Source organism: Prinia subflava, chromosome 7 (assembly GCF_021018805.1).
Source record: "Prinia subflava isolate CZ2003 ecotype Zambia chromosome 7, Cam_Psub_1.2, whole genome shotgun sequence".
NCBI lineage: Eukaryota > Metazoa > Chordata > Aves > Passeriformes > Cisticolidae > Prinia > Prinia subflava.
The window spans coordinates 23904209-23918376 of record NC_086253.1 but is presented as its reverse complement, the minus strand read 5'-3'; the positions used below and the strand labels follow the sequence as shown (position 1 = coordinate 23918376).

The window sequence follows — 14168 nt, the reverse complement described above, 5'->3', positions numbered from 1 at the left end:
GCAATACTTTGTCTAGTGAAGCCAGAAGATACCGTTCACTTTCTGTGTCACAAGGGCCCATTGCTGGCTCATTTTCAACTTGGTGTCCATTGGGACCAAGTCCTTTTCTACCAAGCTGCTTTCCAGCAGGGTGGCCTCCAGGATATACTGCTGCCTGGGGTTGTTCCTTCCCATGTGCAGGTTTTTGCATTCCTCCTTGTTCATGCATGAGGTTCCTGTCAGCCCATTTCTTCAGCCTTTTGAGGTTTCTCTGGATAGCAACACAATCCTCTACTGCATCTGCCACTCCTCCCCCCATTTTGTGTCATTAGCAGATTTCCTGGAGGTACTCTTTGCCTCTCATCCAGATCTTTAATGAAGATGTTAAATGAAACTGGACCTGGTATTGACCCCTGGGGTATGCTTTCAGCTCCTGGCCTCCAGCCAGCCTGACACTGATCACCAGCTGCCATTCAGCCAGGTTTTAGTGTACCTCACAGTCGTTCTATCCAGCCCATAAATCAACAGCTTCTCCATGAGGATCTTTTGCACCCTGCTGTCTTACCCAGCTGTAAAAGGTGCTATTAATGGATACTTGTTTCATGCATTTTTTAAAAACAGCTGAATATTATTTTAATAACTTCTGCATAATAAATAAATTTAAATGGTTGTATATTTAAGAAAATTTGCTAGGTACTTTTCCTAAGTTTTAGCAGGGAGAGTTATTTATAATACCCCTAAAATTTGGGAAGTAATGATTTCTCTGAATTCCTCCAAACAAGAGAATTACTGTGCCATGCTTTTAAGGGAACCTGGTAGATAACTGAGTTAGCAATCTCTATTTCTAAAAATTGCTTTGAGCTCTGTATGGTAAGCCAACACCAAAGTCTATCAATTCTCATTTCGTTATCACAAAACTCGTGGAATATAGCCACCCTTCAATGGCTAATATCTAGAGTAGTTGTGCTGTGATTTCTTTCTGTCTTTTGGGGGGTTTGGTTGTTTATTTTGTTTGTTTGGGGTTTTTTTGCTGTTGTATTGCTTTTTTACCAGACTGGTTTAAAATATTATCCAAATTCAATGTCTTCATTTCAGGGGGAATAACTGATGTACTAAATTTTCAAGAACATTGAAATAAAGCAATAATAAAAGCTAGGCTTTTCCTTCATATTTGAAAATATTTCTCAAGCCCATTCTCAGCAGAAGGTTCTTGTAGGCATTATCCTACTTTTTTGCACATTTTCATCCGCCTTCCAGGTTTTCCCATCTTGTCTTTTAAGAACTGTGAGTCTTTACAAAACAATAATCAGTAATCTGTATGTCTTCTTTTCTATAACTATGTGAACCTCTTGTTTAGAGAAAAAAAGTTTTGGTGTATATTTGTGGAGAATATTATTACCTCAGAGAAAATCAGTGATTTATTGATGATTTTTTTAAGTTAATCAGAATTCATATCATAAAACATATCCATTTAGTCATCTCTCCCTAGCTGAGACACTAAAATTACATTACCATTCTGATACTAACATATTTTAGCTATTTAATAATTTACATTTAAAGTTTGCTTTTTTTTCTTTCACTTCAGGAATCAAAAGCATTTGTCTAAGGATTGGGGTTTTTTCCATTTAATTCCCAATAGGTCATTTTCATTTTGATTCCTCAAACCTTCAAGGTTTAATTGTACTTGGTCTAGAAGCAGACATTTATTTGTGAGCCAGAATCTGCTATTCCCAGATATACTTCAAAGATCCTTCTCCATATTCAGTAGTTACATTCTCGTTCCCTCAAACAGGAACAGCTGAGCTGATCTTTGAACTTCTCAATTTATCTTTTCTGCTTCCAGTGGTCTGTCTTGGTTAATATACCCAATAACCAGAGATTCTAATAGAGAGGAACTTTATTCTTTGCAATTCTGAGGAACACAGTTCTTAATTAAAAGGAGCTAAAAGATGTTTTTACATCTCTACATAGCAAAGAAAGACTAGAGGCAATACAAGAACTTAGTTGCAGGAACTTCATTGCACTGGAAGTTAATGCAGATCTGTTTTAGTACTACAACAGTAAATACTTTGGCATATATGAAGTCAAACACATGAACATTACTATTAATGAAGTTTTTTCTGTAGGTTGAGAAGAAAAACTTTTGCTGGTTTGATGCTGCTGAGGTATTTTTTAGCTCTGTAGTTTATAGGAAGGGGATGTGTACCTAGATGATACTTGAAATAAACTGAAAAGGATAAGCTTTTCTGCAGCAAGAATTTTACCACTGTTTTCATCTTTCTCTTCTTATTTTTAAGAGGTTTTTTAAAATCTGATCTAGCTGTTTTGGCAGATCATTTCATAATGAGGAAAAAGCAAATATTTTCTGCTCATTCTGACATGTAATTTCCTAACACTACATCTTCAGGAAAGCATTAAAATGTTTTGCAGCCAGCATTTCTTATCAGCCACTAAGTCATGAAAAGGAGTATTTCTCAGCATTTTTTGTCCTTTTTGAAAAATGAGAACCTATATAAAAATCTAAACTTAAAAAAAAAAGTTAATTTATTTTAGAAAGTCTTAATATTGAGCATGAGCTACACGTAGAACAAATTATTTATCTTCCCTGCAGGATTTGTACGTCCTACAATTAACTGGGCTTCCCAGCTCTCATTTTGGATTACTTCTGAATTCCCCTGGGAGCCACTTTTGTGGCAGATTCCATTTGGTTTCACAAGGCCTAAAGGGGGAAGACTTGGCATAGACCACAAATCTCTCACATTAGGAACAATTTGTAAACCACAAACAGAGGCAGCCAGAGTCCGTCCCCAGAACAGGCTGCTCCTGTTAGTGCCATTGTCTGAAAAGGATTGGTTTGCCATTTCCCAGATGACCTGCTTATGTGTAGAGAGATGTGAAAAGTTAGAGACAAAAATGTTTTCTACAGAGTGAGGGGGGAGCTTTCTTGTACAGAAAGGAAGGAAATACCTCTGTGGGATTTTATTTTTTCCCCTCTTCATCCAAAAAATACAAAGAGGGCCTCTGTCTTTAATGCGAATGTCGGCTTTAAATCTTTTAGGTTTGGATTAACTCTGTACAAGAAAAAAAATCTGACAGGCTTTCAAATATGACGCAGAAAAACTTTTTTTTTACCTCAATTCATGTTGTTCATTTGTAAAGCCAAAGGCTGGATGGAGTGAATAGTAGGCGCCAGTTGTTCCTTCATTCATAGTTAGCATTACAATGGTCAGAATTAACATCCTAAGACCTACATTATCACTTTTGCTGTTTCACCAGCAAACATTTAATACCGGGTGGCTAACACAAGGACAGCTCTTCACTATGTTCTTATAAATAAATAAAAAATGTTGTTAATAATAGGAAGTAATAATCGTAATTAGTTCAAGTTGTATTTTTATGCTCTTTTTCTTGTTTTTAAGGGAGCTGTCTAGCTAATTGCTACTTAATTAGAAAATGTCTTGCAAAATCCCTTTGTGATAGACATTTCCTACTAGCTCCTGTTCTAGAAAATGAGTATTTCATCAAATATGTCAAAAGTCAGGTTTTGCTTATAAAGAGATTGCTAATACTTTTTCTTCACTGTTTCGTCTACTTCCTGGTGCCAATTTTTCTTCTGCTTTGAAAATATGAATTGTTTTCTTTTGGACCTGCCACTGCTCAGTGTTTACACCTTTGCTGACAGCTGCTGACAGAAGTAGTGGGTAGAATCTCAGGGCAATATCTATGTCCTTTTAACATAACCATGAGAAGATTACAACATTTTTAAAGTGCATTCTAATGCTTTCCAAAGCATCAGTGTCATTCGGAATTTGGATACAAAAACAAGGTAAATTGAACTTTTTGCTTATATGAGAATTAGGGTTTTATTCTGAAAATAATTCACTCCTGTTTTCATATATCAGCATACTGAGCATAATTCTAAAATGTTCATGTGTGCATGTTGAGAAATTAGACTTCAGCTACTGCAAGCTACCTACTATTTGTCTGCTAATTAAAACTAGCAAAATTTCAGCTTATTTATTTTACGTATTGAGGCTTAACCTGTGAAAGAAATTAGTCTCCAAGTAATGAAACAAAGGATTTGAAAGGCTGTTGTGTAGTGATGTTACTTTCAACCTTTCTACAATCTAATGACATTATAAAAGTATTTCTAATACTGACTGCAAATCAAACCTCTAGTAACGTGCTTCAGTAAGTATTTATCATACTCTTTGCATCCATAATATTATTGATGTAGACATTTGAGCATGAATTACAAGGGTAAAGACTGTTTTCCTTTGGTGTCTATATATTGTGATGTTCGTTTTGGCCATTCAATATGCTTTCGTTTTTACTGTTACTACAGACCAAATTATGAACAGAAGAAATTACTATGTATTACATATAGTGGTGTATAGAAAAAATAAATACACAGACAAAAATCATTATGTGGTTTTTAAATATTTCACCATGTGTTAATGTGTATGATCTTCATTTAACAATATGTTGCATTCTTTCATAACTACATAAATAGTTGTTTCCTTATATCTCATTTTTAAGCAATGTTTAACAGGAGTGTGTGGCAGTGTAGGAGCTGTGGTACAGCGAATTCTGTGGGAGATAACTTTGATCCAAGTTATATTGCAGGATAATTGTAACAGTATCCAGTATCCATATGAAGGGTCAGAAACTTACATCCTGTTAGAGTAGATTGTAAACTGGAAAACTGTGCTCATAATGTATTGAGAAAGTCAGAAAAGGGTGGATTTTTGATAAACCTGATTTTAATGGAAATGCCTGTAATCAGCACAGTGGTGTAGAGCAGCATTGTGGAGGGGTGATTCCCCCTTGCAAAGAGCTAAGCAGTGGGTCTGTCTACAAGCTTCTCAACATGAAATAGTGCTTACTATTTGTTGGATTAATGTTGCAACTCAGGGGATTTTATAAAGGAGTTCAAGTTGTATTTCCCATTAGTCAGACTAGAATGATTCATTTAAATTTCCTTTTGATAGCTTCAACAAACTACTTGATATTTCTAAGATTTTTTTTTTTTTGTAGTTCTTGTCATGGCATCACATTTTGTGCATTTTCTCTTCAGGCAGCTATGATGTTCAGCTCTGGAGTGTTTTGGATGGGACTTCTGTATATTCCTATGACAGCTTTACTTCTTGATATAGTATACAAAGTGTGAGTACAGAAATGCTGGTAGTTACAGAAGTACTGACTTTTAAATATGTGTTCTAATTAATAATTATAAAAAACAAATTAGGATTGATTCTGGTGATTATGTAAATCAATTCTGGTGATTATGTAAAATTCTTTTTTACCATCTTTGTTTTTCAAAAACTTTTTTACAAGAGTTATTACTATTTTAAATGTTTCAATAATTGTAATGTTTTATTTATAAATATTTTTGTTTCTAATTTGCAAGAACAAATGATAAAATACATTCTTTGGATTTGTGATGTTTCTTTGATATTTCTTCTTGTAAAGCTTAGTTTTGAATCTGGGGAAATGGATTTATAAATTGAATATTTATATAGCATTAAAACTATCTGTTGTTCCACTTTCAAGAAGAGTAAGTCTGGCAGTATTTTTTATGTACTTACAGAGTAAAGAGAGCTACTTACAAGACACTGGTAGATGAAGTTCAGGAATTGGAAGCAAAGTCTGAGGATCCTGGAGCAGTTGTGCATGGCAAGAGGTATGCTGAAAATCTGTAGAACATTGTCTTTAAAAAAAAAGCAAAATATTTTTAGCTTTATACATATGTCAAAGACAAAAGGTTATTTTTCAAAAGCCGTACAAATGAAAGGCATCTGTGAAGGACCTTCAGGTTTACTGAGCCTCTCTTTTTTCATAAACTTACATAGAGGTTTTTACCAAAAGCTTTAACTGATACAGTTTTTTGTAGCTGATACTTTCAACTTCTCCACAATCTAAATTACATTATGAAAGTAATGTACTTGTAGAGTAAAGAAACAGTTTTCTGTTTCTTATCTACAGAACAAGCTTGAGGTGCAGTTTTAATTCTGTCACTTTTCCCTGTGTTAACAATTAATTCACAATTGATTTCACAAAAAGTAAGAAAATGGGTTAGAACAAAATGAATTTAAACCTGCATCATTTTCTAGCATAACTGTAAACAGGGCCTAAGCACAAAAAAAAAAAAAATTCTTTAAAAGCTGCTCAGTAGCATAGGGACAGACAAAAAATGTGTCTAGGATTTTTTGAAATTGAGTATAACAATCTGGCTTTATATTTAATTCCAGTCCAGAGCAAATTAATTTGATTAACCTATTTGAGGTAAGTAAAATTTTTAGCTTAAACTCCACAAGAATTCCCTTGTTACGTCCTCCTTCATGGACCAGGCCGATAATTTGAAAAGGGAGAAGGAAAGCTGAACAATTGGACATTTTCTACATGCAAACTCAGCATAAAGGTGTGCACTCACTAAAATGTTTCAGACTTTTTAAGCCCAAGCTGAACTTGTAGCGAGCACTTGCTGAATGTATGAGATGACAAAATCCCCCTCTCCCCCCCTTCCAATTCATTAGTGCCATTTGGCTGAACTAGAGCTTTCTTTTCTTGTCTTCATTTTCATGAGTTTTGTGAAGTCTAAAAAAAAGCCAAAACTGCTGATACTTGATTTTCCTGTTCTTTCTTTTCTTTGGACTGCTGTTCTTTTAGTATCTTCATGGCAAAAAGCGTAGCCAAGAAGGGTTTTTTCCTACCAAGCTATGCACAGAAAGAGACCAGAAGAAACACAGCCACTTCTTTTGCTTTAGGTTAAATTTTCAGAAAGTACCTTTTGTTCATAAAGATACTTTACCATAATCTTATTGTTATCTCTCCTCAGGAGGGATCAAGTTAAGTGGGAAACAGTTAACTAGGATTTACCAGGTTGAGATCAAATTACATCAGATACCAAGGTGATAACCACCATTTTTAATGAGGGAGTATCCAGTTTGTGTGAGAGCTTTCACAAGAATGTTTTGTCTCTAGTTGGGTTCATCTTTCAAGGTAACAAGGAACAGGGGAGGAGCCAGAAGCCCTGGAAGTTTATCCTGCCACCCATGGAACACCACCATAGTGAGGTGGGCTGCTGAAGGGACATACCTGCATGCAGTCTCCTCTCAGGCTCTAGATGCTCACACTGGGAATACTGCAGAATCCCCTGGTTGGTGGCAATGCCTACTTGGAGCTTACTTCTCCTTCATCACTGCTAGACCTAACCAGTGCTCGCAAGACTGAGTTCTCTTGCTTTAAAGGTGATGTAAATTGATTGTTACAGATGCTTTTCTCTAGTGGCAGTGATCGTTCAAGCAGATCAAGGGCAACGTCTTCCTCCAGATTAACCAACTCATCTATCAGTGAGCTTTGAAGCAATATATGCTCTGTGCTCTTTGCAAAGAGCAAAAGCTGTAGAAGAATGAGTTGCAGAAAAGAATGTGGACATTTGTAGTCGTGCATTTCTGTACCCGAGCAGGTGTTTCCATATAAGGAAGTGAAGCTAGAATTTTCTATAGCCTACTCGCTGTAATTGGCTCAGTCCCAGCACGGACACAGTGATAGGACTTTAGAAGTGCACCTCAAAGTCTAGTGTCCATCTCATTGGGCCAAAAGCCAAAAAAGCCCACCTAGACCATCGAGTACTAAAGGGCCTGCATAAGGGTACACGAGGCTTTTTGGGAGTGCCTTAGCCTGTGTAGCTGTGCTTGGTACACTGTGCTCGGCTTATCTCTTTTCATTTTGTAACGTTTATTATTTTTCCTGTTATTAAAACTTTATTTTACAAAGCATATCCTGGGAAGCCGTCTCGCTATTTTATTAAGCCATTTCTCCGCTGGCTAGACCCTCGGAGTTATCGGGAGAAATCCCGATAAATGGCGCCCGAACAGGGACCCTACATTAGGGTAACTGAGTCGAAGTTTGCTGACAGAGAGCCCTCACGTTCAGCTAGGCCATTTTGCTCTTAGTTTTCGTTTTTTTAAAAGCGAGCTCGTAGTGGTTTTTTTGGTCGTGAAAATAAAACCACATTTTTGGGTCAAAAAGGCTGAGAGGGAGCCTTTTGACTGAACCCCTATACCGGTGAAAGGGAGTCTTTGCCGGACACCGATTCTGGTACAAAGTAGATTACTCTTTAGAAGAGAGAAGCTGCAGTCTAGCAGAGCTAGAGAACAGCTAATCACCGAGTGACCTGAGAGAGTCAGAGACAACCAAGAGCTGCCGGGGGATCACAAGAGCCATTCTGGTGAGTGACAATGGGGACCCGGCAATCCGTAGAACAGCGAGACACCTTTTGTTATTTTAATTATAAACTGACTATTCAAGACTATAAGTTTGAGAGGAAAGAACTTAAAAAACTTGTGAAATGGGTCTATAAGAAGTATCCAGACACTAATACAGCTGAAACAGTAACAGTGGAATTTTGGGACAAAATAGGATTGAAGTTGTATAATTCAAAGAAAAAAACTGTGTTAAAATTAAGACCCATCTTTAAAACTGTGTTAGACTTTGTAACAGAAGAAGGCGAAAGGCTCAGCAGTGAAAAAACACTTGAAACTGCAGAAAGAGAAACCTTAGGAAAAGCCTCTAAAAGCAACCATAAAAAAAGAGCCCAGAAAGTAAAATGCAAAAAGGCTCCTGCTCACCTTAGACATGAAGATAAAAATCCAAGTTCTGATGCCCCAAGTCCCAGAAAAAACCAGTTTGATTTACTCCCGAGGAGCAGGCAGGGAAGGACTCAAAGCCCTCCCCCGAGCCGTCCTCAGACCCCCGGAGTGGGACCTGTGCCAGCCTTGGCCAAGCAGGCAAGGGTTCCATTCCAACTGCCCTCCCCACCCCCTCAGTCACCCAGTACGAGATTCGGGCGATCCCAGTCCGTTAATTTTGAGCGCGCGAGTTTTGAACAAAGCCCTGAAAGCGCGGGCTCACAGAACAATGAAAAACGTGGAATTCTCCCCATCTCTGAGGCAGAAACTGTAGCTCCACGTGGGCGGGCTCAGTACAGCCCGACACTGCGGCATGCTCCATCTGATGTGTCGCTCAGCTCCTCCCACTCCAGCACGGGAGGCTCCCCCTCCATAGCCGGTCCCAAGCCTCGGGCACCACCCCGAGTTGCCACCCACAGCCTGGACAGACACGCCCTGGCTGTGACGAGCGTGGGAACCGGATGTGACATCCCGGAACTTGCCCTCCCCAAGATGGCAGCGCCCATGCCGGAGAAATGTAAACAAACTCCGATGAAAAATCAGAAAGTTTCCCACACGTCCTGCAGTTTCTCTGATGATTCAGAAGATTCATCAGCCAGCATAGACCCCTAGCACAAGATAAGGAAAGAAACCAGCACCCCAGAGCCAGCCCGGCTCTAGCGACAAGAGACCAAAACAAAACAAAAACAAGGACAGAGCAAGACTGAAGCAGTGAAAGTTTATCATCGTCTAAAACCCTCCAAGAAAACAGAACAGAGACAGCTAACAGTTCAATTCCAGCAGCCAAGATACAAAGTAGACTTCGTCCAAAAGAAAACTGTCATGAAAACCACCACAAGAATCCACCAAAGCAGCAAGCTCAAAATACCTTAAAACCCTGACCTATTCTTTTATTTTGCAGTTTTAACAAGAAACCCAAAACTTTATAAGTTAATTTTTTCATTAAGATCCCACAAAGACTACCAAGTAATTCCAAAACAAAAAGTTTTTCTTTTCTGTTTTGTCAATTAAGCAAGAAGATTGTAATAACTTGCCCAAAAAATTTATATTCCAAACTAATTATAAAAGCGAATTCCTAAATAATTTTTCCTTTACAGGAAAAGATTCTGCAAAAATATTTTGCTTGCTCATATCTTTAACTGAAATAGTTAATTCAAAATTCAAAAGTTTTCAAAAATGGCCCGTATAAATATTCCAAAAAAAAATCTCTAATTATTAAATTCATCTCTATAATTAAATTGAAAACCTTTCAAAATTCATACTCCTCTAAAAACAATTCGTTTTATAAATAAGTCAAGAAAATCTAAAATCTCATAACCATGTAGTAGAATCCTAACACCAAAAAATAAAAATCAGATTTTAAAAAAGTCTAAAAACTATATCTCAAAACCAAAAAAGAACAACTGTCTACATGTTTTTCAAAGTTCATATTTTATGTTTACAAATTTTTATGTTGCAAGTTTGGTAGAGAGAGCAGAGACCTCTCAAGAAAAAGTTCTAATCAATTGTAAAATTCACATTAAAATACTAATCTTTTTCCTTTTTTCTCAACAGCAACTGTATTGTGTCACATGTTAAAGCAAACACTAAACTCCTAAGTTTTATAGCAAATAGCAAGGTAACAGCAAACTTTTAACCATACATCAAAATACATCAGCTCTTGTAAAAAGTGTCGCATATATCTCAAAGTCAAATTAAGACAATTGTGCAACCATGCCCAAACTACCAAACACTAACTACGCCATCAATAGCAGCAAAAGTTAACCCTCAAAATTAAAAACAAGTATCATGCAATATCAACCATTTAAACAATTCAAACAAATTCACTTGTCTAACCACACACTTTTTAAAGTATATTCTACCTCAACACATAAAGGAGAAAAAGACCAAAAAAGACAATTAAAACATCTCTTGTAAACATTTCTCATTCCTAAATGTACAGTTCTTAAAATTACAGAAGTTTTTCAACATATCAAATTTACCACATATTATAACTAATTCATTCAAAAGCCAATCTATTGTTAAAAAACACACAAACAGCTAAAAATGCTCTTTAAAAGATAAAAATGAGAGAAGGTGTAGTGCTTTCTATTGTAGAAAGGTTGAACAAAGTTATATATATGTTTTTTAATCTCTCATATTCATAAAAATTCTGAAAACAAGACAAATTTTAGAGCCTGTCCTTTATGGCAGGGAGAAAGGTTTTGTTTGTCTCCACAAGTACAAACTCTAAGAAAGTTCCTGCAAAAGAAGTTGAGTCACAACTACAAAAGAAGAAAGGAGAACAGAACACACCTCAAAAAGAACATACAAAAAGACCCAGAGTGACCACAGACTGTGTCTTCAAAAAGACTTTTCCATTCTGACACAGCCCAGCACTATAGACACTAAAATACGTTTGAAGCAGAGACTTAAGTTTTATAAAAGTTGCACTGTTAAAATTTTTGAAGTTATTATTGTCATGTCAAAATTGTTCGTTGTTGTATGTTAAAAGTTATTATCAAATCTTTATGTAGAAGAAAAAGAAAATATAGTTCACTTAAAAAAATCTCCCCAAACAAAAAGTAAAATAAAATTCATATGTAATTTGAGACTAAATATTAAATTTAAAAGATTAACTAATAAAAAGAAAGTACCAAATTTAAAATTTTGTAATCCATAAAACTACAGCTTAACTATAAACCAAATTGTTAAATAACAATAAGTTATTGACACAATCACAATTATGAACAAAAGTGAGAATTTTTTCAAAGTAACTATTTCTCTTTTTTTTTCTTTTTTTAATATGATTTTACAGGGTGAGATGTAGTCGTGCATTTCTGTACCCGAGCAGGTGTTTCCATATAAGGAAGTGAAGCTAGAATTTTCTATAGCCTACTCGCTGTAATTGGCTCAGTCCCAGCACGGACACAGTGATAGGACTTTAGAAGTGCACCTCAAAGTCTAGTGTCCATCTCATTGAGCCAAAAGCCAAAAAAGCCCACCTAGACCATCGAGTACTAAAGGGCCTGCATAAGAGTACACGAGGCTTTTTGAGAGTGCCTTAGCCTGTGTAGCTGTGCTTAGTACACTGTGCTCAGCTTATCTCTTTTCATTTTGTAACGTTTATTATTTTTCCTGTTATTAAAACTTTATTTTACAAAACATATCCTGAGAAGCCGTCTCGCTATTTTATTAAGCCATTTCTCCGCTAGCTAGACCCTCAAAGTTATCGGGAAAAATCCCGATAGACATTAGTACTGGATGGTGCTAAAAGGGGAACATCTTATGGGTATAGAAAAAAGTAAGGTAACCTACCTTTTTAGTATTGCATACTTGTATTCCCAAGACTTCACCTGTATTCCCAATTCAGCTCCTTTAACTTTAGTTGTCTAGGCAGGATGCTTTTCCCTCATTCTACACACAGCAAGTCTTCCAAATCTCTTCTTATATATGTAAAATGAGCTTGGTGTTTTCACCACTGGTTTTGTAATTATCATTTTATCCCACAGTTAAATAGTTATGAGTGCTCCATGACAGCTTCTAGACCTGCTAGAATATCTTTCTCGGATCTAATTTTTCTCCACAAAGTTACTTTTAGGCCAATATTTCTGAAGGATACAAGAATCCACCTCACATGCAAATCACTGGATGTTACACAACTCAATGTCTCTTAATATTTTATTCCCTCCATTATTTTTTAATGTAAGTGATAATTTTAGTAGTTTCTAAAATCAGGTAATAGAGCCAAAACTTTACCTTTTATGGAGAAAGTATTCATTGTTAAAGAAGTGATCTGATGAGCTGATTTACTTGCATCTACAAAAATTTGATTCAACTTTTGTGAACATTGTTGAGTCTCCTAAATTGCAGAAGCTTGGATTAACTAGTTGCCAGAGTAAAGTAAGTAGTTAAATGGGTAAGGAATGTCCTCTACATCTGTTTAAGGTACATGAGGCTTTCTTATTCTAGTTGCATCCCTCTGCGCATACCATTTTCTGCTGTGGCAGAAGAAGGGATTTGTTCTCATAAAATGCCAAAATAACCTAAGAAGATAGAAATCACTGCTTGATTAAAAAGTAACTAGGAACAAGTGAGAAGGATAACTCGAAATATTTTCCACTCTGTCCACTCCCATCTTAAAAATACTAAACACAAAGTAAAAGTCTCAGCTTCCACAGATAGGTCAGGATTCTTCTGGATCAATCAATCAGTATCTGAATGTTTACTGAGAAGGGGGCCTACGAGAAAGCCAGGAGATTTTATAAGGTCATGTAGTGATAGGACTGAAAGAGGGTTTACATATTTATTTACATTCTTTACTGTTGAGGGTGGGAGGCACTGGAACAGGTTGCTCACAGAAGTTGTGGATGCCCCATTCCTGGAAGCGTCCTGGAAGGATGAATGGGACTCTGAGCAATGTGATTTAGTGGAAGTAGGACTGGAACTAGGATGATCTTTAAAGTCCCTTTCAACCCCAACCATTTTATGATTCTATGAAGCATAATATTGATAATTTGCTCTTTTTTCAGCTAGAATATGTTTGTTGCACATTTTTAGAACTGTGTTGACATCATATTGAGTTCATTTAATTACAGCTAATATTGTAAGGCTTTGCCCTTTTGGTGTTTTCCTGTCACAGATTCTTAGGATAGGAATTTTCTATTTAAATACAAATTTGCACTTTTGACTCTTTTCTAAAAATCAGGATAAAAATTGGCATTGACATTGAAATAACTTAAAATACTGTTCTTAACCTATTTTTATTGTACTTTAGAATGCAGTTTAAAAGAAGGACATGATAATACAGTCCTAAAATATGCTATCCATGCAAAATATTTTTTTATGATTTATCACTATATTTTTACAACGATGACTTGAAACATTTTGTAAACTATTTTCATTGAAGGCTCAGGAAGAGCCCTGCTATTGTATCTTGCTGTTTCAGTATGTGTAAGGATGTTTCATGAGCTTTTCACCAAAACTGTCCAAAAATACTTTTGGTTCTTCTATAAGCAACACATTAAAATTTGTTTAAGTCTATATATTTATCAGTTAAGTCAGACTATATCTTGAGTAAGAACAAGCAAATTTTGCACAGCAGCTTTTCCAACAGAAAGTAAACTTTTGTATTGGAATACTACTGACTGGAGGGTACCTTGATAGCATAAATAATAGAGCAATTTCAGTGTATTAACAAATTTGTACCACAAAAAGTACGATCCTATCATTAGAGACGTTGTAGTTGAAATGTCACTAAGCCATTTCTACTTAAAATTGAAGTGACTAAGGCAAAAGGATAGTATTTTTACATAAACTATTGTTCAGAAAGGTTTTTTTGGATAACCCACATATAATGCTTAAACAGAAACAACAGTATTAATAGTAACTGCAAAAATATTGTACTGTGTTGAATCTTACATGGACTAATAACATGAATAACAGCCCAAACTTGTGGAAATGTCCTTAGAGATATATACTTCAAATGCTGCTTCATGACATCACTGTTTTTAATTC

General features: G+C 36.0%; 1 protein-coding gene across 6 annotated transcripts in view; it reads left to right on the top strand.

Moving 5' to 3' along the window:
* Positions 1–14168, top strand: part of ATP8A1 (ATPase phospholipid transporting 8A1) — a 115877-nt gene that overhangs the window by 94367 nt on the left and 7342 nt on the right. For all 6 annotated transcript variants that reach the window (XM_063401853.1, XM_063401852.1, XM_063401855.1 and 3 more), the window contains 2 exons: positions 5057–5145; positions 5570–5662. In XM_063401853.1, the coding sequence (XP_063257923.1) occupies positions 5057–5145; positions 5570–5662 (182 nt within the window). The remainder of the gene's footprint in view (positions 1–5056; positions 5146–5569; positions 5663–14168) is intronic.